Source organism: Balaenoptera musculus, chromosome 12 (genome assembly GCF_009873245.2).
Source record: "Balaenoptera musculus isolate JJ_BM4_2016_0621 chromosome 12, mBalMus1.pri.v3, whole genome shotgun sequence".
NCBI lineage: Eukaryota > Metazoa > Chordata > Mammalia > Artiodactyla > Balaenopteridae > Balaenoptera > Balaenoptera musculus.
Window position 1 is genome coordinate 12806683 of NC_045796.1, and position 26773 is coordinate 12833455.

At 43.6% G+C, this 26773-nt stretch overlaps 1 protein-coding gene across 8 annotated transcripts in view; it reads left to right on the forward strand.

Annotated features, from left to right (window-relative positions):
* Positions 1-7777: 7777 nt before the first annotated feature.
* The window catches only part of CNKSR3 (CNKSR family member 3), a 103626-nt gene continuing 84630 nt past the window's right edge, over positions 7778-26773 (forward strand). For 2 of the 8 annotated variants that reach the window (XM_036872209.1, XM_036872208.1), the window contains exons 1-3: positions 8261-8398; positions 13496-13668; positions 13800-13952. In XM_036872209.1, coding sequence (XP_036728104.1) covers positions 13605-13668; positions 13800-13952 — 217 coding nt within the window. In that variant the 5' untranslated portion in view covers positions 8261-8398; positions 13496-13604. Of the gene's footprint in view, positions 8399-8723; positions 8834-13495; positions 13669-13799; positions 13953-26773 lie in introns of those variants that run through there. The other 6 variants (XM_036872203.1, XM_036872206.1, XM_036872204.1 and 3 more) reach the window with 6 other exon arrangements.

Genomic DNA, 26773 nt, shown 5'->3' on the forward strand with positions numbered 1-26773 from the left:
TAGGAAAAAAAAAAAAAAAGACCAAGAGCCACAGAATTAAATAGAATAGGAATTGTAAAAAAAAAAAAAAAAAAAAAAATACATTGAAATTATAATTCAAATAGTGTTTGCCTATGAGACCTCTTGGGCTGGGAAGAAGGCAGGGCGAAGGGGACAGGAAGTGAGAAAGTGGTGTGGGCCCTAAATGAAATTGGGGCACCTCCCTTCACACCAGGTGACATTTCTTTCTTGGGGAGCCAGACCCTCAAGAGGAGTCAGAGTTGGCATCTGATGACTAGCAATAGTAATAAGTACTTCTCTGTGCATTTAATATGTTTGTTTATTTTGTTTTGATACTGACAGGAGTGAGACCCTTGGTTTGACAACCGAAGTATGATTTGCTATCGTTACATTATTGATAGCTTCTCACAAATGGCACAACTTCATTCTGACAAATTGCATATCTCCACTCTGTGTTAAAATCTATAAACAATATACAGAATACTGAATCTCTGTTTTCTCCTCTTATTATTATTCCACATCCTACTTTCAAAGCCAATATCAGCAAGTCAGTTTACACAACTATAGTGAGTCCTGCAGATTTACAGTAGACAGAAAGGAAGGGCTCAGGTCCCTCATGCAAAACAACCTCCCCCCCTGGTCTGCCCTCAACAACTGATATTGCAGCATTAGAAAAGGGAATTTTAAAAAAAAATAAATTTATTTATTTTATTTATTTATTTTTGACTGCGTTGGGTCTTCATTGCTGCACATGGGCTTCCTCTAGTTGGGCGAACGGGGGCTACTTTTCGTTGCGGTGCGCAGGCTTCTCATTGCAGTGGCTTCTCTTGTTGCAGAGCACGGGCTCTAGGCACGCAGGCTTCAGTAGTTGTGGCTTGTGGGCTCTAGAGTGCAGACTCAGTAGTTGTGGAGCACGGGCTTAGTTGCTCCGCAGCATGTGGAATCTTCCCGGACCAGGGATCGAACCCGTGTCCCCTGCATTGGCAGGCAGATTCTTAACCATTGTGCCACTAGGGAAGTCCCAGAAGAGGGAATTTTGAAGCTAGATGGATCCTCAGAGTTCCTTTAGATCTAAATCCTCAATATATAGGCCCAAAGAAGCTGGTTTTCTCAAGGTTACAGGGCTGGTTATAGACCGCTTCAGGATTGGGGTCATAAAGTCAGCTGGGATCTCAAAGAGTTTTCCTTCAAGATGAATTCTCTGAGAAAAGGACTATCTTAGGCCAGAATCTTAGTAGAGATGAAGTTATCTAACCACAAGACATGGACACAAAGGGGGAGGAGGTGGCCCTGGGAGCAGAGGTGATACAGGAGGCAGACTTGGCCTCCTTGACCATGTTGCCTGGGTCATCGCAGGTGAGGCCAGCATCGTATTTCTCCTCTTCTTATCTCCTGCTCCGCCTGGCTGGTGACCGTGTGGCATGCACAGGGGACATTATTTGGAGCAGGACAGAGGTGAGGCTTGCTGGTTTGCCTCCCTGGTGTTATGCAGGTCCCCCCTTTGTTTCATTCCTCCCAGCACCAAGGATTTCCTAGGACCCAGGTAGCAGGAGCTCAACCACCGAAGAGCTTTCTGTTGACCCCTGAACTGAGGTTCCTCCAGCTCCTACAATCCCCCACACCCTCACCCCACAGTTGTTTTACTGGGGCTAAGCCCAGGAGAAGGAAAACAACGTGGAAAAGGAACGAATACAACCCCATTCCTCTGTAACTCAAAGCAAAACTTATATGGAACGCAAATGGAAAAAGAGATTTGATCTGGGAGTTTTTGTTCCAGAGTGGAATGCATACCGTAAAATGATTACTGTAAAACAATTACTGTTGCTAGCATTTGTGAGTTAGTTGGTTGTGGGTTTTAACAACCATTTTGCTGACTTTTAGGCAGCAAGTGTGAGTTTTCCTGTTCAATTAGACCTTTGGGAGCGCTCTTAAAATCCTGTGGAATCATGTGACTTCCTCCGGGAAAACACCGATTGGTATTAACTTTCAGCCTTTCCCTTTTGATGCCGAAGTAGACTGAAATACTTCCTGCTTTTCTAATATGTTCTTTTTCTTTCCACCGTTCCCCCATCCCCAATGATTACAGTATTTCCAAATACAAGGGACTAGTTGTGGGAAATTAAGGAATAGGCTCCTGTTACAGGCTCACATGTCTAAGGATCCCAAATGGGAGGCGTAAACGTGCTTTTAGTGAAAATGTGGGCGTGTTGAATAGCAGGAGCTGCAGAATTTAAATACCTTTGATAGGTTACAACTAGAAGAAAGTTTCCTCTTCTGTGTGCAATTATAACTGTGTAATGAAAGAGCAAGCACCCTTTAGACTGAACTCAAAGTTCACTAAAGCTGCTTAATTACAGTCTGGAGCACTTGAATTTATATTTCTTTTTCTTTTTTAAATATTTATTTATTTATTTGGCTGTGCCAGGTCTTTAGTTGTGGCATGTGGGATCTTTGTTGTGACATGCAGAATCTTTAGTTGTGGCATGCGAACTCTTAGTTGCAGCATGTGGGATCTAGTTCCCCGATCAGGAATTGAACTTGGGCTCCCCTGAATTGGGAGCGTGGAGTCTTAGCCACTGGACCACTAGGGAAGTCAAATATTTCTATTTGATCTTAAGTGGCATTATAAAATATCTCTGTTATGCCAAAGTCAAATTAGGAAAGTACAAAATAGTAAACAAATTATTTTTACATTCTTCTTGTTAACACTTTAGAGAATTTTGTAAAATTGTGGCTTAGTGTGTTTATGACCCTCAAATCTGTATTTTATTTCTAATGTTAAAAGTGTACTTTGTTTACTATGGAGAACAATATGGAGGTTCCTTAAGAAACTGAAAATAGTGTCACCAGATGATCCAGCAATCCCACTCCTGGACATATACCCAGAAAAGACCAAAGCTCTAATTAGAAAAGATACATGCACCCCAAAGTTCTAAGCAGCACTATTTACAATAGCCAAGACACGGAAACAACCTAAATGTCCATCAACAGATGAATGGATAAGGAAGATGTGGTACATATGTACAATGGAATATTGCACAGCCATAAAAAAGAATGAAATAATGCCATTTGTAGCAACATGGACGGACCTAGAGATTATCATACTAAGTGAAGTAAACCAGACACAGAAAGAAAAATACCATGTGATATCACTTATATGTGGAATCTAAAAAATGATACAAATGAACTTATTTACAAAACAGAAAGAGACTCAGACATAGAAAACAAACTTACTGTTACCAAAGGGGAAAGCAGGGTTGGGGGGAGGCATAAATTAGGAATTTGGGATTAATAGATACACACTACTATATATAAAATGGATACAAAATAAGGACCTACTGTATAGCACAGGGAACTATACTCAAAATCTTGTAATAGCCTAGAATGGAAAAGAATCTGAAAAAGAAAAAATATATATATATACATATATATATACACACACATATATACATATATATGTGTGTATGTATAACTAAATCACTTTGCTGTACACCTGAAACATTGTAAATCAACTATACTTCAATTAAAAAAATGTAAAAAGTATTTTTACTTGGCCTAATTTATAGTTTTATTTTTAGGTTTAGCATGACAAACATTAATCTTTTTTCACCCTGAGCTTTTGTGTGTCATTATCAACATGGAACTTATGTTTGAAACAGAAGTCGTTGGGTCTGAAACTCTTGGCATTAGATTTACTGGTTGAGAGGTGCTGAGCCCCACAGTGTTAAACTGAAACTGTAAGAGCCACTGGTGCAAATGGAATTTGGTTCTTTCTGGACACTTGGCAACTTGATAGCTGGAAGGAAAGGTAGCATAAATCTGTGGGGGAATGTGTAGGATTGATTGTTTCTTTTTGGTCTATAGCATGCTCCCCCTGTTAGCTACTTTAACAGTTGCACATAAAGAAGCTCAACTTCTTTTCTGGGTATGGCCTCATATAACAACTCTTCAAAAATACAGCTATAAATCCTGGAAAAGAGGATTTAACGGTGTCAAATGCTTCTCTTTTGTGCTGGAAAAGTGTCATCAACTTCTCCAAGTCTGATTTAAAATAGGTGAAGTTTTTGAACATTTATCCAATCAACATTGATCTCTGAGTTACAAATAGGGCTCAGTTAAAGAGAGCCAAATATCAGCTTTCCTACTGTTAGGAGGACTTAATTAATGTAACTGATCAGAAGAATTTGAATAAGTAGGGCAGCCCCTGTGAGACTTAAAAAAACAAAAAAAAAATGTTGGAGGACTTTCCTACCTGAATTATCTGGTAGGGAACCCAGCATATTTAGGGAGATAACTACATGACTATGGGGTGAGGAATTCAGACCAAATGGAATTGAATGAAAGACAAGATCATCAACAGCCTGGATAATTTACTTAACTGATGATTTTGCAGTGAGGTAATGTCACAGATAAGAATGCTTAATGCAAACCAAGTAGGATATTTCCCAGGCAGCATTTTGAAGAATTGTTTGGGATCTCTCAAGATAAAAGATGGCATAAGAGACATACATGAGACAATATGTGCAGAGAATATTAAGTAATTTTGAATGTTCTGAAAAGAGTCAAAAAGCAATGTGATGGGAAAAAAGTGATAATCAAGGGAAAGATCATAGATGGTGAGATAAAGCAGATTATTTGGAGCAGCTCCCTTTTTTCATTTTTTCTCTCATTCTGGAAAACATTGTTTTGAATTGGGGAAGGAGCCTGGGTCTTTACAGATTAATTTGTTTAAAAGTTTGCTTATTTTGCTCCTTTTGTGTTTATCAAACAAAGTATGGTAATAACTACTAATTCAAAATGCTCCATTCCTAGTTCTCAAAAAATTAATAAAATATGGACTGGCTCAAAATGTTGATATCACATATATCCTTAGAACTCTCTGTCTGGGTCTAGCAGGGTACTTTCCTCTGATTAAAGACCAGAGAAGAAAATCCACCCTCTGAAAATCACATGATATCTTTGATCTACAAAGGCTACTTGGCATTTGTTTCTGAACCCTCCCTGTGCCTAGTTTAGTGCCTTACAAGTACAGAATAAATAAATGACCTAAATGTGCGACCCCAAGTCAGAAAAATAAAGGTGCTGAAAAGAGAAATCTAGGGAACCTGGGCTCTAGTATCAGTTCTACAAATTCAATTCAATTAAAAAAAAAAGGATTTATTCAGCTCTTTGTTCTGTGTCAGGGATTGTGGTAAACATCAAGCTGCCCATGAGGAATTCTGCTTCTCAAGAAGATGGCCTGGCTTCGTTTGGTAATGTGCATGCATATACAATGTAATAGGATGGCAAAGATTATAGCTAGCAGAGAAGAAAAATTAGCACATTCATAAATGATCATTTTGTATCCACTTTAATTTCCAAAGCTATTTACCTAAGATTCTGCCTTTATTATCTGCCATTAGTGACACTGGATGTCTTCAAGTTTGCATTTCAGACAAGAAGGCCTCCCTCAAACTTTCACGTGCTAACAACTGTAATTAAGGTAGAAGGCCTTATTTAGGCAGTAATTAGCCTTCAGGACTTGAAGTGTAAACAGACTGCTAACTCGTTTAGATAGTTAATTGGTCTTCTGGGTTGGAGATCCTAGCATGGCCTTTCTCTTCAGCAATGATGCATTTATCATCAACATACAGATAGTGTGTTGACTTAGTGCAATGAAATTTTGCAAACTCTTGTTTGACTCTCAGAATTTTAGCTTTTAACTCTCTGGTAATGATGAATGCAAATGAATTTGAAAACATCATGAAAATATCAAGTAAAATTCTGTGGCAAAATCATTAACAGTTGACTTTTTCTTCATAATTACAGGGACCATATGGCTCAATCTATTCATGTGATTCCAATGTAAGTATTGATAAATCCCCTTTCAGATTCAGGAATATCTTGGTTTGGAGATAAATTATGTGGTCACACTAATCATCATTAAAGATGATACAAAATACAGTGATTGCTGTAACTAAAGGTGTGGGTAAGATTGGTTACATTTTCCAGTGAATCCAATGACAGATGTTAAGATGCTCCCTTCTTGCTTCCATAAAGAAAAGATGGTGAACAATTGATGTTATTAAGTTTTAAAAGTCATTTCTTTTCTGAAGGACAACTACGCCATCTGGAATTTTGTCACTGCCTTTACCAAGTTTCCTGGTCAACCAGCAACTCTTGCTCAAAAAACTACAACAAAAAATTATTGTATTTGATAACTGCATGTCTTTGTGTTGTTGTGGCACCTCTGCTGTAGATGAGTTGCATGGAAGGTGAGTCCGATGTTTCACTTTTTAAAGTAGATTTCTTCTTCTTGGGTACTCCAGCTCATCACACTATGCAACAGACGCTTAGGCCTTCTGCTAGCCATCCTTCCAACATGTGCATCCAAGTTGACCTGTATAAATAGTCCATATCATACTAATTCAACAGATATTTCATGAATGAAGTGGCTGGCACACAGGAGGCATCCAGATATATATTAAATGAATGAATAAATACCAACCGCACCTTTGACTCCCTGCTAGGTGGTACCAGCTAGGTGGTAGGAAGAGGGAGAGGAGAAAAAGCTCTATATAATATCAGGTAAGTTCTGCCTCCCAGGGCTTAACAGTCTCCAAGGGGAAGATGTAAATAAATAACGCAATGGAAGGTAAGAATCACTAAGTGCCAGAGCATCTGTGAGTGGGAGCTAGAGCTCACTGGGGCTGGAGAGGAGGGGGTGAAGTGAGGCTTGAAGGAGGAGAGGTGGGTATTCAAATTTAGGATTTTCCCCCAGTTCGGGGTTAACTCTGGCCCCAGATTGAGCCCCTGAAAGTAAAAGGGCCCTTCTGTCAGTCGCTGCAACTGCACACAGTATCTTTTTTTTTTGGAGCTGGCTAACAACTTTCCCTTCACGATTGATGACTAATTCAAATGAGCATTAGCTCACTTTGCAAATATGAATATTACAGTATGGCAATATAGAACGCTAAAAGCTACCAGTTTAGTATGATTCATTTTAGTTGCGAAGTTGAAATATTGCAGTAGCATTAAAAGAGAAGTGAGTTACAGACAGAGAGAACGGGTTGCCAAGGGGGAGGGGAGGTGGGAGAGGGATGGATTGGGAGTTTGGGATTAGCAGATGCAAACTGTTATATAGAGAATGGATAAACAAGGTCCTACTGTATAGCACAGGGAATTGTATTCAGTGTCCTGTGATAAACCGTAATGGGAAAGGATATGAAAAGGAATGTATATGTATATGTATAACTGAATCACTTTGTTGTAGAACAGAAGTTAACACATGGTAAATCAACTATACTTCAATAAAATAAATTTAAAAAGAATTGAATTAGATTGTCACAATGTCATCCAAAATATAAATGAAATAAAATAATTTTCCCTTAAGAAATGTAAAAGGAGGAGGGCTTAATCGCATAGCAGTATTGACCCACAGCACTTAAAACGAACAGAACGTGCAGGTCTCACTTTAGTTTTGATTTTATTATTACTTTTTTTAGTGCACTGTTGCTCACAGCCAGACGGCCTGTACTGCTACCAACAGGACCCGGGCCTCACCAAAGCCGACGGGCTCTGCAGGATGCACGCGTATCTACAACCCGCCCCCTGAGAAAGAAAGTCCGGCCCGGGCCACTCCGAATGTGCGGAGACCCGCTGAGAGAGGGAAAGTAACCGGAGTCGGCTGGCTGGGCGGCCCCGCCCCCTCCCACGAGTTTCGCTGGGTGTCCGGCCCCGCCCCTTCTTTTATTCCGAGCGCGCAGGCTGGAGCTGGAACTTTGTAACCCGAGCGCGCTCGCTCTGCGCTCCTCCCCGCCCCGGTGCAGCCAGCCAGGGAGGCGCAGGAGGTGGGACCTGCGGGCGGGAAGACTCCGGACGCCGGCGCGCGAGGAGCGGGGACCTGGGAGAGCTCGCAGCCCAGAGGAGGAGCTGGAGGGGGAGCGGAGCGCGCGGCCCGAGAACCCGAGGCAGCGGTCCCGGCCGGAGGCGCAGAGGGGCGGCGGGGAGCAGCAAGGCCGGGAGAGTCCCGCTCGGAGCCGAGGCCGGGGGATCTGGGCTCACAGCCCCGAGTCTCAGCAGCTGCCGTCGCCCAGGAGCAGCAGCTGTGCCCGGGGTCCCGGCCGCGGCGGCCGCGGGAGGAGGAGGAGGAGCCGCGCCGCTGTCCCGTGCGCCGGGGAGAGGGCCGCGCCGCCCGGGCTGAGCCGCGCTGGGATGTCCCGCTGACCGCGGCAGCCATGCAGCCTTGACGGGGCGCTCGGGCGCGGGGACCAGCCGCGGGGCGCGCCCTCCCGGGAAGGGGCAACGGGCGCGGGCAGCAGGACTTCACCGCCGACTCCAGCCCCGCTGGGTGCCCAGCCATCCACCATGGAGCCCGTGACCAAGTGGAGCCCCAAACAAGTGGTGGACTGGACTAGAGGTGAGCGAGCCTGGGGGGGTGGCCCGGCGTCTCCGACCCCGGGCATCGGCTGGCGGGGAGCTGGGGTAGGGGGTGCTCAGCCCTTCCTGCAGGCGAGGAGCGTTGAGAGCGCAGCGCGGTGACAATGCAAACTTCTTCCCACTGGCTTGTGCGCCCCTAGCTCTTGTGCCTGCTTGCGGGGGTGCGAGTGGTGACAAGCCGAGGAGAGGCCCATCTTGAAACCGGGGGCGGGGTAGGGGTGGCCTCTGAGTGGAGGGAGGGGGCCGGGCGTGCGGATCTCGGACGCGGGGGCGCCCTCCCTGCCCTTCCCGGCGCCCCGGCTGCCTGTCCCGGGGCGCAGAGGCACAAGGCGCCTTTGTGTGGGTGACTCTCCTCGGACGTCGTCAGCGCCGCCTGCCCAGAGCAGTTCGCAGGCGTGACGAGGCGGTTGGACAGGTAAAGGGAGACCCCGGCGGCTCGGCGAGCCTCCCTGTTTTTGTCGGAGAGGGAGGGAGGGCAGCGCAAGAACCAACACTGAGGCATTTGCGCCGGCGACGAGCCTTGAGCCAGACTCCCCGGGACTCGGCGACTTTCGCTCCGGGAAGGCGCCAGTACCCCCGGTGGCGCCGCATTTTTAGGCCATATTTAAACCCTGGGAAGAAGTCGTCTGACTGCTTGGAACCTTTTCCCTGAGTTATGCCGTCACTGAGATGAGGAAAAGCAGCGGGTTGGTTGGACAGGCGGCCGGTGGTAGAGCAGGGGTGGCTGGAAGCTTGGACTCCGAGCTGTCACGGTTACTTTTAAGTACCTGCCAAGACTTCGAGGGAAAAGTGACGGAGGTTCCTCAAGCCTCTCTGAACCCTTTCAAGAGAACAAGCCCTCCAAGAACAACCAGTGTTTTGGTGGGCTCTTCACCCCCCTCCCAACTCAGCATCTCTCTGTTTCAAGTTACTGTTTTTTTTTTGTTTTGTTTTACTTTCTTCTATCTGCTCTTCCAGGTGAGGGGAATGGTGTCCTTTCTCAATAATAATAACTAGAATTGTATAGCGCGTTACGGTTTGCTAAGAGCTCTCTCTCTGTTATTAACCTTGGTCTTCAGTAAGCCTGAGAGGTAGGTAAACACTGGTAAGATCAGGTCATCTTTCTAACTGTCTCACCCATGGCTGCGGCATCACAAACACTGGTCATCTCTGCATCTCATTTCTCATGCCTGCGTAGTACACACAGACCACGTGGAATGGGATGTCCCCGATGTATGGGAGGTATGGCACGTGCCAGCGGGGTATGTCTGACCATTTCCTGCTCCTTTGGGAGAAGGAACAGGGTACATCGCTCCTGAGAAGAGGTTTGCCCAGGGACCAAAATTTCCTGGGCTCTTATTTAAAACAAACATGAAAACACAAAGTACTTGTACATTGAGTAACGTGTAAACAGCAATGTCACTGCTTGATACGAAACATAAACTTAAAAGCTATGAAGACCCAGATCCTATTTTGAAATGGGGTGTGTTCCCCCATTCAAAATACTACTAGGTCCCCTGTCTAGCGACTTGCCCAGTCTGAGTTGGTTGATCTATTTTACCAGTGTATCCATCATAGAAGCAAACTAAGAAACTGATGACTTCAGCAGTTTTTGACCTCAAGAGCTGCTCTGTCCAAAATGGTAGCCAGACCACAAGTGGCTTTTGGGCCCTTGAAATACGGCTGGTCCACATTGCCATGTGCTGTAAGTGTAAAATACACACTCGTGTGAAAAACAGCATATAAACTATCTCATTGCTAGTTTTTTATACTTATTACATGTTGAAATAATATTTTGATATATTGGGGTAAATAAAGTTTATTCCTAAAATTAACTTCACCTATTTATTTTTACCTTCTGAAAGGTGGCTCCTAAAAAATTTAAAATTACACAGGCGGCTGACTTTTGCAGCTCACATTATATTTGTACTGGACAGTACTGCTCCTGAGTAAAAGAAAGGGTTACAATTTATCACTCTGGCTTTTCTGAGCCACTGCCAGCCTACTTGATAAGGTACAACCAGAAAACCAGTAACAGGCAAACAGGGAGATTATGGAGTGAGATCTTCACACCCTCAAGATTTGTGTCCTTTTTTTTTTTTTGGTCTCTCTTGGGATTGGGAGAGGAGAAGCATAAATTCACATCCTGTTATGTTTGTTTAGCATTTAAGTCAGAGCAGATTAAACTGTTTTTGGTATCCTGTTGCCTTGACATTGTGACTTAGTTGAGATCGCTTTCACTCAGGGAAAGTATTCTACTGACCTGAAAGAGGAATTATGGGTGGTTCAGTATCTTGGTGTCTGGAGCGTTGGATACTGATTAGGTTACATACCTGTGGCTAGTACGTGGCAACTTTATATAAAATGCTTGTGTCCTTTTGGACCCTTAAGTACAGCCTAATCGAATGACCTGGATACTTTTTGTGTTAGAATCTAGAGAAGAGAAAAGGAGGAAGTGTGTGGCGAACTCTTAGATGAGAGGCTACATTCTCCCAAATTGGGTGACACATTACTTGAATATTTCTCATAGTCATGATGTGAAAATATCGACTTTTTAATGAACTATTGGCTTATGCAAACTTGTTTGCTTATAGGACTGTTTTTAGCTGTCTTTGCTAACCTCCCTGCCCAACCCCCATTTTATAAATACATCCTACTGATAAGCAGCTCTTCTTGTAGATTGCCACTCTTGGCATTGCATGAGTGTGGCAGTGGTGATCGTGAGCACTGTAGAAAGCCTTAGATTTAAAACTGTCTAAATCCGGCCACAACCTCTAGCTTGCTCTCATGTTGATGTTATTAGGCAGATGCATAGATTAGGAAAAAGGTTGCTGTCTACAGAATGAAGTAATTCATCTGGCTTTTATTATTATTACTATTTTATTATAATTTTTATTTGTATTAATCCCTAGCTCTAGCAACACCAGTGTTATGATATTAGTAGATCCTCAGTGCATGTTAGCGCAGGTCTAAGCATTGTACAAGTGTTAGCTCATTTAAATGCGTAAACACCCTTTAAGGTAGGAACTATCATTTCCATTTTGCAGTTGAGGACACCGAGGCATAGGAAGGTTAAGTACTTTGACCAGTGTCACACAGCCACGAAGTGACAGAGCGGCGTTTGACCCCAGACAGTTTGGCTTCATTTCCTTCCATCTTCTTGGGAAGTTCTTCCCAGGGTCACCCCCAGAGGATGCTCTCATCTTCACCACATGGATGAATAGACCATCAGGATCCCTGTGATGAGTTATAGATCATGTGTTACTGGAGGAGAGTCATTCGCTATATGTGTGTCTTATTCTACCTATTCCGTATATGTCAGGAAGGTTATTTGTTAATCAAATTAATTCATAGTTTCATGGCACCTTGCCTTCTAGATGATTTGGTGAAGGCTTTTGCAAAGCAGATGAACTTTTACAATGTGTATCAGGCAAGAATAGGGTCAGCTGCATATAACAGAAAACCCAGTTTTTGGTGGACTCTCCAAATGAGACTTTTGATTTTTCCTTGGAAAAGAAGTCTGGAAATAGGGAATTCAGGATTGTGTGGGGTTTCCGTGGTGCCATCAGGACTCCACGCTTCTTCTGCCATCCTGTTCAGCCATTCTGAGCAGGGGGCTGAACCCTTTATACCAAACACCTCCGTGCAGGGTGGCTGCTCCGCCACCAGGATCACGTTCTTGTTCCAGGCTGGAGAAAGGAGACCCAGAGGAGACAAAACACTGGTGGTAGCCAAGTCCTCCCCTTCAAAGAGCTCTCCTAGAGGTTCCATCAAATGACTTGGCTTACATCGTAGTTGCTACAGCTGTCACGTGACTACCTCATGCTACAGGGGAAGCTGGTCACTGTAGTTTTTTTTAAAGTTTCGTACACTGTGGCCTTGAAAAAAATTTGGAGTTTATTCAGTAAGGAAGAGGGGGAGAATAGATATTGGTAGGCAGCCAGTAGTGTCTGACATACAGTAATTTACATGTCCTGATATTCATAGATCAGCTCTCAAAGTAGGACACATGTCACAATTTCCCACTTCCCTCAAGCCCATGGGTCCGCCTTGTTTTAGAAATAGTGTTGTATTTTCATCCCTGTTAAGTTTTCTCAGGTCAGCACCCTAAGCTGATTATGAGGTCTTTGTCTCTAAGCCTGATTTTTTTTACTTGTTATATTTAATATGCTCATTTCATTTACAAAGATGTTTCATTGAAAACAGTTAATTGCAACTTTATGGTAAAGAATTAAATTAAAAAATTCACATCTGGAGTTCCTTGTAACAATGGGAAAAGTTGGAAAGAGTCTGACTTAAAGCCAAATCATTCTAAGCTTGATTTAAATGTTAGAAGTTGCGTTGTAAAATGCCGCGTCCCAAGTTGTGTTCCTGCTTTCAGGCCATTGGAGTGTCTTCAGCAAGGAGGAAGGGTTACTGGTTTGTCCCTGCAGCCCCGTCCGTCCAGCCCTTGGTCATTGATCGGTCTGCGACGGACAGTCTCGAAATAAGTGTGTTTGTTGTTGAGAGAGCACATCTATAAAATCAGCTTTAGTCCCAGAACAGAAGTCTCTCTGGCCACCTTCTGGTGCTGACGGTGTGGTTAATGTTTCCCCATCACCAACCACGAGGAAAGGGAGCTTTCTTGTTTGAGGTCTGAGCATGTGCTCAGGACATCTGCTCATTTTCTATATCTGGCCGTGGGCACTGCTTTTTTCCTGATGTGTCTGTAACATGTGGCAGGTCAGCAGTTTTAAAGTGCCTCACTATCTGGTCACAGAGGAGCTGGAGTTCCCTTGTTAACGGTAGAGATCTTGTTCGTGGCTGGTCGAAGGCCAGTTCTTTTTGTCGTTCTGATTCCAGTTAGGTTGTCCTTCTTCCTTTAGCCTCTAGGGTCGCTGGAAAAGGGAGATCGTTTCTTTTGGCAGTTGTAGGTCCACCATTTGGCTATAGGTCAAGAACTCTTTTCTTTAGTCCAATTTCTTGCCAGTTCTATCTCCTGGACTCCCGCCACAGAGTTTTCTTAATCATAATAATAGAAAAACATTCATTGAAGTATTTATTATGTATCAGACACTGGGCTAAGTGCTTTATTTAGACTCCCTCGTTTACTCCTCAGAAAACCCGGTGAGGTGTGCGAACAATTATTAGCCCGTATTAAAGGCGAAGAAACTAAAGCAGAGACGGGGAGTCTCTGGTCTCGTGCTGATAGGCGGTGGCGCTCTTAAATGCTGTCCTCTCCTCCATCACTTCGTCGCTTCTGTGGCTTGTACCAGGCATTGGAACTTAGAGGTGAGAGTGTGGGCTCTGGAATCAGTCTCTGGCTTTGTATCCCGGTACCACCTCTGCCTGTGTGATCTTATGTAAGCTCTCAATAAATTACTGCTTGTTTTTATTGCTTCCTCTCCTCTTTTATCCTACAGCTCCAGGACATAAATTACTCTCTCTGAGCCGCGTGGTCTGTCATAAGGTTGATTCTTACCATCCAGGGACACCAGTCAGTGCCGTGGAGATTTCCCTGCCATTTGTCAACCACTCAGAGGACCCCGGGGTGGGACTTGCAGCTGGTCAGGAAGGTTCTTGTTTTTGTTTTTTGCTTTCTCTATGTTGATGTTTTACTAAATTCTTTACGTTTTATACTCACAACAATACTATTGCATCCTCCATGCAAAGTAAATTCTAGGTGTATCTAAAGCTTAATTATGAAGAGCAAACTTAAAAATATTAGAACAAGTATACGAAGGACTCTATTAATTCCTCTTAGGCAAATTTCTTTTAAAAATACTAAGAAGCAGAAATAATAAAAAGTGACGAGACAGACAGATGCCCAACAAGTATATAAAAGGATGCTCAACATCACTAATCAGGGGAAGGTTCTTGGTGAGCTGAGTGGTAGATGCCTCTTGCCAGTATCCTGAGCCCTCTTGGGGTAAATAAGTTCAAACTGTATTTTCTCAACTTTTTTCTTATAGTCACTGGACTTCCAGTGAGCATGGCGTTAGGACTGGCTCTTGCTTTGGACCGTTGACCCCTCTGTGGCACCTGGTCCATGACTAGTGGTACCCGCACCTCCCGGGAGCTTGCTGGAGATGCAGAAGCACAAGCCTGCTAAGTCTGCATTCTAACAAGATCCCCTGGTGATCCATGGGCACATTGCAGCTTGAGAAGCTCTGCTCCAGCAGCCGCTGCAAACGCGTTTTCCCACTTCGCTGGTAGGTCCTGCTGTCTGATCTGACATGGGCTCCACCTATTTTATTTAAGTTCCCTGGTGACGACACTTGGCTTGGCCACTAATTAAAACAGAAAAGCAATCTTAGGGAGTGTGCTTATATTTATATATTTATAAGCACCACCTAGCAACAACATCAGGTGATTCTCTGTAAACTAAATGAGACATTTCCCTTGAGCTGTCTTCCATATTTCTTGGGATTTGAAGAGTTCTCATAACAATCCTTTTTTTTTTTTTTTTAAAGCCAAGTAGGAAGAAGGGAGTCATGGGGTGGTCAGTGGGCTTGTGTGGTTGAAGTGTGTTCTCAGGATCCTTAGGTGGACTTTGGAGGATGAGCTGGGCTTTTGGCCAGTCACATGGTCCTGTAGTCTGGGACTGCACCGGGTTTACCAAACTTAGATGATTTTGGGGGGGAGATTTCATTGTTGCTGGAAAGTGACACTGAATGTCATTCAGGGCGGTTCTCAAAATTTGGAAGTACGTGCTGTGCCGAGGCCGGGTGTCTTGAGTTCTGTGTCGGTGGAGATTGGGAGGTGACCTCTCCTTGTTCAGACCTCACCTGCATGCTTCCCTTTTGCGTTCACATCATTGCAGAGAGCTGCGGGTACCTCAGTTTTCTGTCTTGCTGTTTCTGTGTTACCGCCTCGATGTTTGTTCATTCCAAGCCTGTTGTGTTCTAGCTCTGGGACATCTATGTTCTCACCTCCTTTTCCTCTTTGCTTTCATTTTGTGAGGTTTCTGGTGTTTTCACCACTGGCATAGCCATTAGCTAGGCTTTAAAGCAAATTTTATTTACACAAGCTCTTCCATGTTTGTTCTCATTTGATATTTTCACAAGCCCGAGAGGAGCACAGTGAAGGCCCAGTGAGGATAGAGGTTTTCGGACATGAAGTGAGTTGTCCAAGGTCAGAAGGCCAGGAGTTGGGACCAGACTCCACAGGCTTCTGTTCTCTTGTTCTGTGCAGCCCCTGGTTCCTCCTCTGGTCAAGGTGGTGCTTTTCGTTCTCTCTTCATCAAGTGTCGGGAGGGGCAACTTCAAAGAACTTTTGACTTTTGTGTTCCCTGATTATCCCTTCAGGGTTTACACTCATGGGATACATTCCTTTTCTTTCTGTTTCTTTTTTTTTTTCTTTCTTCTTTTTTTCAATTACACAGCTTAAACAGGGCCCTACGTATTCTGAACCTGACCTTTTAGCATTTGAGACACTTATTGCCAGTTATTTATTTTTATTGTAGTTTGTTGACTGTGTTGTATTGTTTCAGAATGCTACTCAGTAATGAATCATTCTCTTTTTGACTCTCTTAATCTAATTTTTATTTTATCTTGAGTGTCATATGGCAGATTTTTTGTCTGGTACAATTAACATTTCTATTTGGTGGAATCACATCCATCCATCCATCCATTTAACTTTCTTAAACGATTTTTATGGCTTCATTTCCTGCTTGCCTTTGATTCTTCACAGCATTTTCATTTTAACTGCTGAGGGAGAGATTGGGCATGGTGAATAACACACAGGCTTTGGAATAAAATAGAGCTGGATTCAGATTCTGTATTTTTTTAAAAAAATTTTTATTGAAGTGTAGTTGCTCACAACAGATTCTGTATTGATACTACCGATTTGAAAACTTAGTAAAGTATCTTAACTTCCCCAGGCCTGCCTTAGGCTTCTCATATGTGAAATGTGACTGGTAATTAACTCACAGTGTTTTTGTTAGAATTAAAAGAGGTAACGTAGGGAAAGCATTTTGCATAATGTATGGCATATAAATGTTCACAAACTCATTATTGATGAATTCATATAACTCCAAGGTTAATATGTAGTATAATTGGATTATTGTTGCTTAAATATTTAATGCTGTTGTGGCTGATAGTCACCTTTCACGTGTTTTACTAATAATTTACGACAATTCCATCTTCTCTGTATTGGTGGATAGATGTGAGTTAAATTAACTCTGTTTTTTTGTCTTCTCCTCGTTGTTTCCTGGACACTTTTCCCTCACTTTCCTTTGAGGACCTCGTATGTCCTGGAGGAAGTGGCGCCATGGAAAAGGTTTAGTAGTAGTTTCTCTTGGAGACAGCTTCGGAGGAACACTTTCCTCGATGACAAATTCCACCTGTAGTAATAGAGAGTTTCATTCATTCAACAGGTTGATTACTAGGAACCTACTAAGTTCAGGTATTGTTCCAGGTGCTGGAAATCCAGCGTGTTCTAGGTGCAGGGTTCCAGCTTGGTCCCTCCTTTAACATGGTAGATGTGGGATGACAACAACAATATACCAAAACCACCACCACAACAAAACAGATGAACAAGAAAATATTCGCTAGTGATAATTGCTAAGAAGAAAGTAAAGCAGAGAGGTGAGGGAGGAGAGTGACCGGGTGGGAGACTTCTTGGGATGGTGTTTTTGGGAAGCTCTCTGAGAAGATGACACTTGGGATGAATGACAAGAAGGAACCAGCCATTTGGAAATTAGGGGAAGAGCATTGTAGGCAGAAGGCACAGCCAGTGCAAAGGCCCTGAGGTGCAAATGAGCTTGGAGTGTTTGAGGAAAGGAAGCGCAGTGGCGTCATGAGGAGCAAGGACGGTGGGGTTGTGGTGGGTGGGGTGAGAGACACAGCTGTCAGATCATGGAGGGTCTCATAAGTCTTGGACAGGCATTTGCAACATTTTCTCATCATGAAAAGCAGGGGAGTGACATGATCTGATTTGGGTTCTTGGGGCAGAAATGAGTTTAGGGAGCCCAGATGGAAGGCATTGCAGTATTCTGGAGATGATGGTGTCTTGCACGAAGGTATTGGTGGTTCTAGCATTTGTGAAGCCAAGTTCTAGGTAGAGTTGGTTCACTGATAGCTTCACATCCAGATAATTTAAAAATTATATTTGAACTTGGGGTGTAGATTCATTTTTTTCTTTCTCTGCCAGGGTTAAGAGCTCTCCCTGCCCTTCCCTCATCCTGATTACTCTCTTGTCGTTTAAGAGGGAGAGCACAATCTGTCTTTCTGCGTTCGCATGCTTTGTTTACGTCATTGTTCTCTTCTGGCACATTTTGCAGGGAGCTCCAGTTTCTGAAGCTGTTTATTCATCTATGAATAGGGTTTTTGTGAAAGTGGACTTAGCCTAGTTTGTTTTCTTTGACATCAGATGGCTGATGGAACAGTTTTTAACCTGGGATCAGAAGGGCAGATGCAGTTGTGTTTACTAGAGCAAAACAGTTCCTTAGAATGCAGATCAGTAGTTGTCAAAATTAGAAAGTCTTTTTATGAAAACGAAAAATAGTTGAGTCAAAGGAACTGGTCAATAGATCTAATTTAAAATACTTTGCTCTGCTGATAGACTGTCCTAATTTTACTTTGGAAAATAGAGTCACCATTTTTTGCTTGCATAGATGGTATTTTGAGAAATTTCAACAGGTAGGAGTTGAACACATTTTTTTTTTTTTTTTTAACACTCGATGCGTCGCTTATCAACAGGGTAGGAGTGAGTGGGAGAGAATCGAAGGTTGGTAGGTTTATATTAGAATAACCTAGAAACTTTACAAACACACACCTCATGTCCCCCCCCTATAGGGAGAGTATCTTTCAGACTTTTAGAGGAAAAACCCCTATGTGTCATCAATCAGAAAAGGCCGTGATTATGATCATCTGAATCATGCTTTCCTGAGGAAAACCTTTCAGTGAAAGAAAACACTCTATTTCCTATTTCAGAGATTTGCAGCAGAAGGGAAATTCAGTGCTTTTGGGTTTAGGAGTGGATGTGTGTACATGAGTGTGTGTGTCTGTGTGTGTTTATGTGTTTCTAACTTTAACCTGTGTTAACTGAACAGATTTTCATGTTCTCAGGGTAATTTTATATTACCGTGTCTTAGGGAGAATCAAGTCAAAAGTCTACCTGGAATATGACCTTTGAAACAGGAAAACTAGCTTAATGTGTAGAGTGGAACGGATTTCACGAGGCACCATCTTATCATGGATTCCAACTGGAGTCTTAAACTAACCATGAGCCGATGGCAGAGCTGTGAGTAGCGTTTATGAAAATGGCTGTCTACACTAAAGCCTGAAATTGTTGGTAATAAGTGTTAAATAAAAAACACAAATACTGCTTGTGAGTAAGACATCTAAAGACAGATGGTATGAAGTGGTTTGGTTACCAGCACCCCTAGGCCAAGTTGAAGAATCTCATTTAAAACTGATCTGTAAAGAAAGACTCTTGGGCTTCCCTGGTGGCGTAGTGGTTGAGAATCCGCCTGCCAATGCAGGGGACACGGGTTCGAGCCCTGGTCTGGGAAGATCCCACATGCCGCGGAGCAACTGGGCCCGTGAGCCACAACTACTGAGCCTGTGTGTCTGGAGCCTGTGCTCCGCAACAAGAGAGGCCACAATAGTGAGAGGCCCGCGCACCACGATGAAGAGTGGCCCCCGCTCGCCGCAACTAGAGAAAGCCCTCGCACAGAAATGAAGACCCAACACAGCCAAATAAATAAATAAATAAAAATAAAAAAAAATAAAAAAAAAAAAGAAAGACTCTTTTTGGAGGTGGAGAAACTCTTTGTTCTTATTTGGCGCCATCTAAACGGGATACTTAATGAGCACCTGTAAATCTATGACAATTGTCCCTGACTCCTGATGTTTTTAAACTGAGATTTTCAAGAAACCCTTTCCCAGCCACATATATGTGGCTCAACATCTTGTCACTGTTGTTCTTGAACTTCCTCTTTTTTTTTTTTTTTAGTGTTTGCAAAGTGTAATCTACTTTGTTTTAAACAAATATACACATTTAAAACCTAGATCCTGTTTTAATTGTCAGTTTTGTAAAAAATTTTATTGACGTATAGTTGATTTACAATGTCGTGTTTAATTTCTGCTGTACAACAGAGTGACTCAGTTACACATATACATTGATATATTCTTTTTCATATTCTTTTCCATTATAGTTTATCACAGGATATTGAATATAGTTCCTTGTGCTATACAGTAGGACCTTGTTGTTTATCCATGGACCTTCCTTTTTCAACATTAGAGCTTAGACATGTAAATTCTCAGGCCCCATCCCAGACTCACAGAATCAGAAACTCTGGGGGTGGGATGCAGGAAGCTGTGGTCCCTCAGTGATTCTAGTGCTGGCTAAAATTTGAGGACCACCAGTCTATACCACTCATGTGGAGCCTAGAAAAATAAATAATGTATGTCAGACCATCCCTCATAATTCTTGTCTGCAGTTGGTTTTCAGCTAATACATAGTGATTGAGTAGAAAGGAGAACTTTTCTAGTAGGGACAGTTGTTGCATATTTCCGTAGGTGCATTAATGCACTGAGGTCTGTAAGTGTCCTTCCCACAGAGTGGGCAGGGAAGAGTTAAAGCCTTTGTCCCCATGGGCTCCTAGACAGCTGCGCCACCCCAGGCCCAGGGGACCCTTTTGCTGTGTACCTCTGTGAGTGTTCAGCCCCAGGAAGACAGAATGAGGGGAATGTTTCACGGTCTGAAGGGACCTGTTTAGGTTTTGTGTGGAATTTCCAGGCCTCGCTCTCACAGAAGAGTAGAATGTGACACCCCGTCCCCCATCCCATCTGAGGGAGAGTGGATAGTTGTTCTCTTTCACGTAGCACTCAGGTTTTGGCTTTGAACAATGCATGCAGATGCAAAGGGAAATGAGAGGAAGAAAAAGCAGAAGACAGAAATACTCAGAGTGGCAAATATGCTGCAGGCCAAGGTGAAAAGCTCTTTTGTTTTAGTTCATGGACATCGAATCAGTGCAGATGGAGTTTGAGAGTTCCCCATTCCCCCCCCCCCCCCCCCCCCGCCGCCTCCCCATCCCCCGCCCCCTACACAGTCGACAAAGGCCAAGAGAGTCCAAAATAAAAAAGCTGCTACAGAAGTGAACACTGAGGACCGGGAATGGCCCTGAGACTTGCAACAAGAGTTGCAAACTTAGATGCCTACAGGGACCAGGAGGCAATGTCAGAAATTGAAATGTAGGGGCAACTGAGACAGTAGGGAGTGGTGGAGACTGTGGCAGACCCAAAGATACATGGGCTGCTCAGTTTCTGCTGACTGTGGACCTACAGTTTCTAGAATCTTATGCTTCTTTGTTGTTGTTCTTGTTGTTTTCAAATGAAGTTGGGTGTCTGTATTTCTTTGTGACATTTTCCAGTTTTTAGAAATCTGTCAACAGTTTTTTTTTGGTATAGGCCAAGCATAACATATCTGTGGGCTAGTGTGTTGATTCCCTCTGTGGACAGCTGTGGTCAGGTTTGTCTTAGTGAGAAACAGACGTATCATATGTGAATACAAGTAGCCGTAGAGCAACTCATTAATTATTTAGTAAATCTGTTTGTTAACCTATAATTTCATTTTGCTACTTAACTAATTACCTTATTTCTAAAATTGTAACATGTAACTCCCTACAGGTATTGTTAAGCCAGAAATACCGATGCCTTGATGAACCCAGCAGGCCATTGAGTAGTTACTCTTCAGTGTAAAAGCAAGAATTTGGCTTCTTCTGAGTGCGTTTACTTTGCCACTCACTGGCTGTGTGGTACTGGTCCCTGACAGGAACTGTTTCTGTTTGTACAGAAAGATTCTATGTATAAGATAAAGCATATACCTTGGAAATAAGGTATGTGCTCCTAACTTCCATGCTGGCTTGTGGGGTCCTGTTTGAAATAGTAAGTTATCAGTTTACTCAAGGTCTTTCTGTCTTCCTGGTGCTCTGAATTGGGAGACAAAACAAACAGGAAAAGCACTAGTTTTAGTACTTAAACTGGAGTGGTACTGAACCCAGGATACAATCTGCAAAACTTCTCAATAAAAATCTCAGAATGTTGGGCTTCCCTGGTGGCGCAGTGGTTAAGAATCCGCCTGCCAATGCAGGAGACACGGGTTTGAGCCCTGGCCCTGGAAGATCCCACATGCCGCAGAGCAACTAAGCCCGCAAGCCACAACTACTGAGCCCACATGCCACAACTACTGAAGCCCGTGCGCCTAGAGCCCATGCTCTGCAACAAGAGAAGCCATCGCAGTGAGAAGCCCGCGCACCACAATGAAGAGTGGCCCCCGCTCACGCAACTAGAGAAAGCCCGCACGCAGCAATGAAGACCCAACGCAGCCAAAAATAAATAAATAAATAGATAAATAAATAAATAAACAAATAACTTAAAAAAAATTTCAGAATGTTTTAACTTTTCAGCTTGTTTTGTAAGTGAACAGTCCATATGTGTGTCTATATACACATACACACATATAAGTATATAGACTATATTTACATATATATACACACACGTATTTTCATTATGAATAATATTTTGTTAAACCTTCATGAGGTGTTTCTTTCAACCATTTATTCCCTTTAAAAACTAAAATGAAAAAATATATAGATTTCCTTTTTAGTACCAGTTCCTCCGCTTCATGCTAGAAGCAAAAAGATGAATTAGATGTAAACAAAGCCTGTCATGAAGAAGCACACGCCTTGGTGAGGGAGGCAGCATTTAGCAGGTGACATTTACTGAGATTTCTTACGTGCTCAGCCCTTGCTATGGCTTTTTGTGAATTATCTCGTTTAGTCCTCACAATACTTGTTTGACGGCAGCACTTTTATCGTCTTCATTTCAGAGTTAAGGAGGCCAGGCCCTGACCCTTCTGAGGTTGTGTACACAGTAGATGGGGTTTGAGTCAAGAAACGTTTGATTCTAGAACCTGACCTTACCTGGCTGCTCTTGGGTAGGCACCGACGTAAGTTCGTCCTGATAGTAAGTTTTGAGGGCAAGAGGAGAGCACTGATGTTATTAACAGTATGGTCTGAATTGCTCTACTTGAATTTAACCTGTAATTTTACCACTTGATAAAAATAATTGTAGGGAATACTGTATCTATATTTTTTCTCTTTTTAATATTTGATAGGGTGACTGGAAATGGAAGAAGAGGGATTTAAAAATATATTTAATAGGGATTATGCACTTTTGGATAGTCAATGTTTTCAAGTTCTAGTTTTGCCTAAGTTAAATTTCCGAGATTGTATGAATATATATGTACAAAGACTAGAAGGAAATATATTACAATACCAGCATTGGTTCTCTATGGATGATGGAATTAGAGACGGTTTTTGTTCTCTTGTTTGTACATTCTAGGGTAATCAGATGATTTTCCTACTATATTCAGAGCCAGGGCTCCTTTCTGCTTGGCCTCATCCTTAGGCTGCTGGGGACTCAGAAAGGCCATGAAGGGCCACATGGGAGAGAATGTGGGACTCACTTTCCTGTCTTTCTCTCCAGGATCTTGAACCCTTAAGTTTGGCAGCCTTAGCGGTTCTCTCTTACCTTCCAACTGCTAGCCCATCTTTTAAAAAATTTCGTTTTTAGTCTTATGGGTTGGTTTGATATGTGTTAATCCAGCACAGCCAGATGTGTCCAGCCATGTTGCTTGAATGCAAGACGTAGGGTGTTGGCACTTAGATTTTAGTGGGCCTGAGAGTCACTCACTAATAAGGGTCAAATGATTCCGGGCCCTAACTCCCCAGAGCCTACTGCCGTAGGTGTGGGCGTAGGTGACGCCCTGGTTGCTGGGTGCTTAGCAGGCAGCCCGTGAATCTTTTTCAGGTGTTCTGTGGACCGCAGTTTGAGAGCCACTGACTTTTAGGAAGTTTGTACTTAATTCAGTGGATAATGGAGAAATGATAGAGGGGTTTGAAAGCAGGCATGTTGCTGGCAGAACTGTGGGATGTAGGGAGGGCTTTGCAGGCAGGAGCGATTGGAATCTGAGAGACCAGCTCTGGGAGGCGTTTGGGGTGGTCTCTTGGAGAGAGTTGAAGAGGCCTGAGTAAGAGCAGGGGCCTTGAGAGAGAGAGAGACGGGGGAAGGGCTGCCGAGAGAAGCACCGCCCACGAGTGTTCCAGAAGCCTTGGCAGGGTCTGCATGTGAGAGTGGAGAGAAGGGGACTTTCATGTCCACGCTTTGTGCCTCAGTGCCTTAGCATGGCAGTACCATTGAAGTGTGCTGAATTCCGGGAAGAGCTGCTTTGCAGGTTCGAGAGTGAGCACACCTTACGCGTAGCAACCTCAAAAGCCGTTCTAGTTTGTAGAGGAGACATCTTGCATGCTACCAGCATCTTGCATGATTCAAATACTTCAGAAAACTCACTGCCCTCTCTCACTGCAGCACTCTGATTGTCTCATGTTTTAATGAGGTGGAAATATCATGCAGCTTGGCACATGGAATGTGTTAAAATAGGAGAGTGTTAGCTGAAATTTAGGTCCTCCAACTTGAGTGTGAAATGATGCAATATACATGAATATGGCACCCTGAATTATTTCTGTACATCGCCGTCTAAGGCATAGAACACCTAGTGAAGTAGAGAAGATTAGGGTCCTGCAGGAAGCTTGTCAATGGAGATATAAAATCAGTGCTGATAAATGCTAAATGCATCGTAGAGTAATCCCTGCAGTCTTGTCCAGTGCTTAGTGAGATCAGCAGTTCTGGCTGCACTTGCTGTGTGGGACGGGGAGCCGGTTCCCTGAGATCAGTGCCTCCTTTGGGTCGTACCGGCTGGGAGAGAGCCAAGGGTGTGGAGGGCTCTTCAGGGCGTACCGCTCAAGGGGGTGGCAGGTCCGTCCTTCATAGGCATGATGGGGCCCGTTTTCTTGTTCGTCATTGGCCCATCCAACCCTTAGAAGTAGATGTGATTTCTTCTGTGAGTTTCAGGTAAAATGAACAGATTCTTTACTTAATAGGATCAGCTATAAAACAGTAGATGATTTTTCTTATAACATCTCCCCGGTATTCTGCACAGCTGACGTTTCCATTAAAATTGGCTCATTTCTGGGACTTCCTTGGCGGTCCAGTGGGTAAGACTCCTCGCTTCCGCGGCAGGGGGGCACGGGTTCAGTCCCTGGTTGGGGAACTAAAATCTTGCATAACGCACGGTGCGGCCAAAAAAAGAAAATTTTTTTTTGCTCGTTTCTCGTCTATGATTTTTAAAGTAATACTAACTGCACAACCTGGTATTCTGAAATGATGCGCTTGTCTTTCACGTTAATTCGGGAAACGAAGTTTTGGATGAAGTAGTGCGCCAGGTCACATTAGGAGAAGTAGAACTAACTCTTTGCATTTAACGTTTCGTCTGCTAACTAGAGTGCCCTGTTAACTGACACTTCCACTAAGTCTGATGAAAGTAGCTAGTCACCATGCATTCATTCAGCAGTGCTTATTGAGTGCTGACCCTGTACCAGGAGCTGTTCCGAGACAGCTGAGGATACAGCAGTGAATAGAAGAGACGGTAAGTAGTTCCTGTCTTCCCGGATCTGACATGCTAGTGGGGGTTGACACACAGTAAGTAAAACTCGTAGCGCATGGGTGTGGTACATGTTGTAGGCAAGGGCCATAGGTGGATGCAGGAAGGAAGCGGGGATGCAGTGTTAACCGGGACGGCTGGGGGAAAGCTTTCAGTGGGCACTCGGCTAACAGGCGGAGGGATGTCCTTGGCAGAGGGAACAGTAAGTGCAAATGGCCTGAGACAGGCCAGAGCCTGACACGTGGAGGGAGCAGGGAGGCCAGCGTGGCTGGAACAGAGGGAGCCAAGGGCAGAGCAGCAGGAGATGAGATCAGGGGAGGGGGAGGCCAGATGGTGCAGAGCCTTAGAGACCGTTATGTATGTTTTGGCTTTAATTTGGTGTTTGGGGAGAAATTGGAGGCTTTGGAGCTAAGGAGTGATACCAGATTTACATTTTAAGATTACAGTGGTTGCTGTGTTGAGTAGACAGAAGTTAGCAAGGGTGGAATCAGGGAGCCAGTTAAGATACTGGGGCAATAACCATCTGAAGGATGACGCTTGGACCAGGTGGCAGCTGTGGTCACCATCACGAGAGGCGGCCATGTTCTGGGTGTTCCGAAAGGCCAGTGGGATTTACCAAGAGATCGGGTGGTGGTGTGAGAGGATACCCGTGGCGTCTTTGGTCTGGGGAATTGGAAGGTTAGAGTTGCCGTCCGCAGAGAGCTGGAAGAGTGTGGGAGGAGACGGTGAAGGGAATATTTGGGTTCGAAACATCCGTGCTTGTTAGTTCGCCAAGTAAAGTAGAGATGTGTGTCTGCATTAATGGGGGAGTTTGGGACTAGATAGAAATTTGGTGGCCATTGGGGTATATACATGGTATTAAATCTCTGAGACTGGATGATATCACCCAATGAGTGGGCAGAGGGAGACAAGGGGAGAGAAGAGATATAGGGCGTTCCCACCCTTACAAGTCTGGGGGTTGAGCAACCAGCAAGTTGCTGCCAGTAAGTACAAGAAATCTCGGGAAGGGTGGTGTCCTGGGGCCAGTGAGGAAAGTCCTCCCAGAAGGAAAGAGTGGTCAACTGGGCCCAGTACTGCTGGTGGGCTAATAAGGGGAGACTGAGAATTGACCAGTGTATTTAGTGTGTGGAGGACATTGAACTTGAAAGTTAGTTTTGGTGGGTTGATGGGTGCAAGAGACTGAGAATTGACCAGTGTATTTAGTGTGTGGAGGACATTGAACTTGAAAGTTAGTTTTGGTGGGTTGATGGGTGCAAGAGACTGAGAATTGACCAGTGTATTTAGTGTGTGGAGGACATTGAACTTGAAAGTTAGTTTTGGTGGGTTGATGGGTGCAAACGTCTGAGTAAATTCAAGAGCAAATGGGAGAAGAGGCATCGACGTCCCGAGAGATCACGCTGTGTTAAAGCATCTTCCTGAATGAACACAGCACAGTCTCAGTATGACTTAAGCACGGAATGCATTTTATTTGAAGTCTTTAAAATCTGTAACCATGTTTTGGAATAGATGACTGTTTGGTAAAGTAGATGTTTGATGAATTGGGACATGTTCCGCCCTCCCTGAACTGGGTAACAGAACACCATAGATTATGCAGTCTCTTACTTTAATACTAACAGAGCTATTCATTCATTGAATGACTATGTACTAGTGGCTTCTATAGAGAAGAGTTATTCCACAGAAACTCACTCTCTACTCCAAGTTTTCCCACAATTTTTTTTTTTTTGGAAATGAGAGTAAATGCCTCTCTACCTGGGTTCTCTATTATTCCATAATTTAACCATTTAGGTAGAAAAGATTTGTTATGGACGGACCCAAAACCTTGGAAGAATACCTTGTTGCTTTTGATTTACCTTCATATATTGTAGGATTTATCTGAAATATTCTGAAT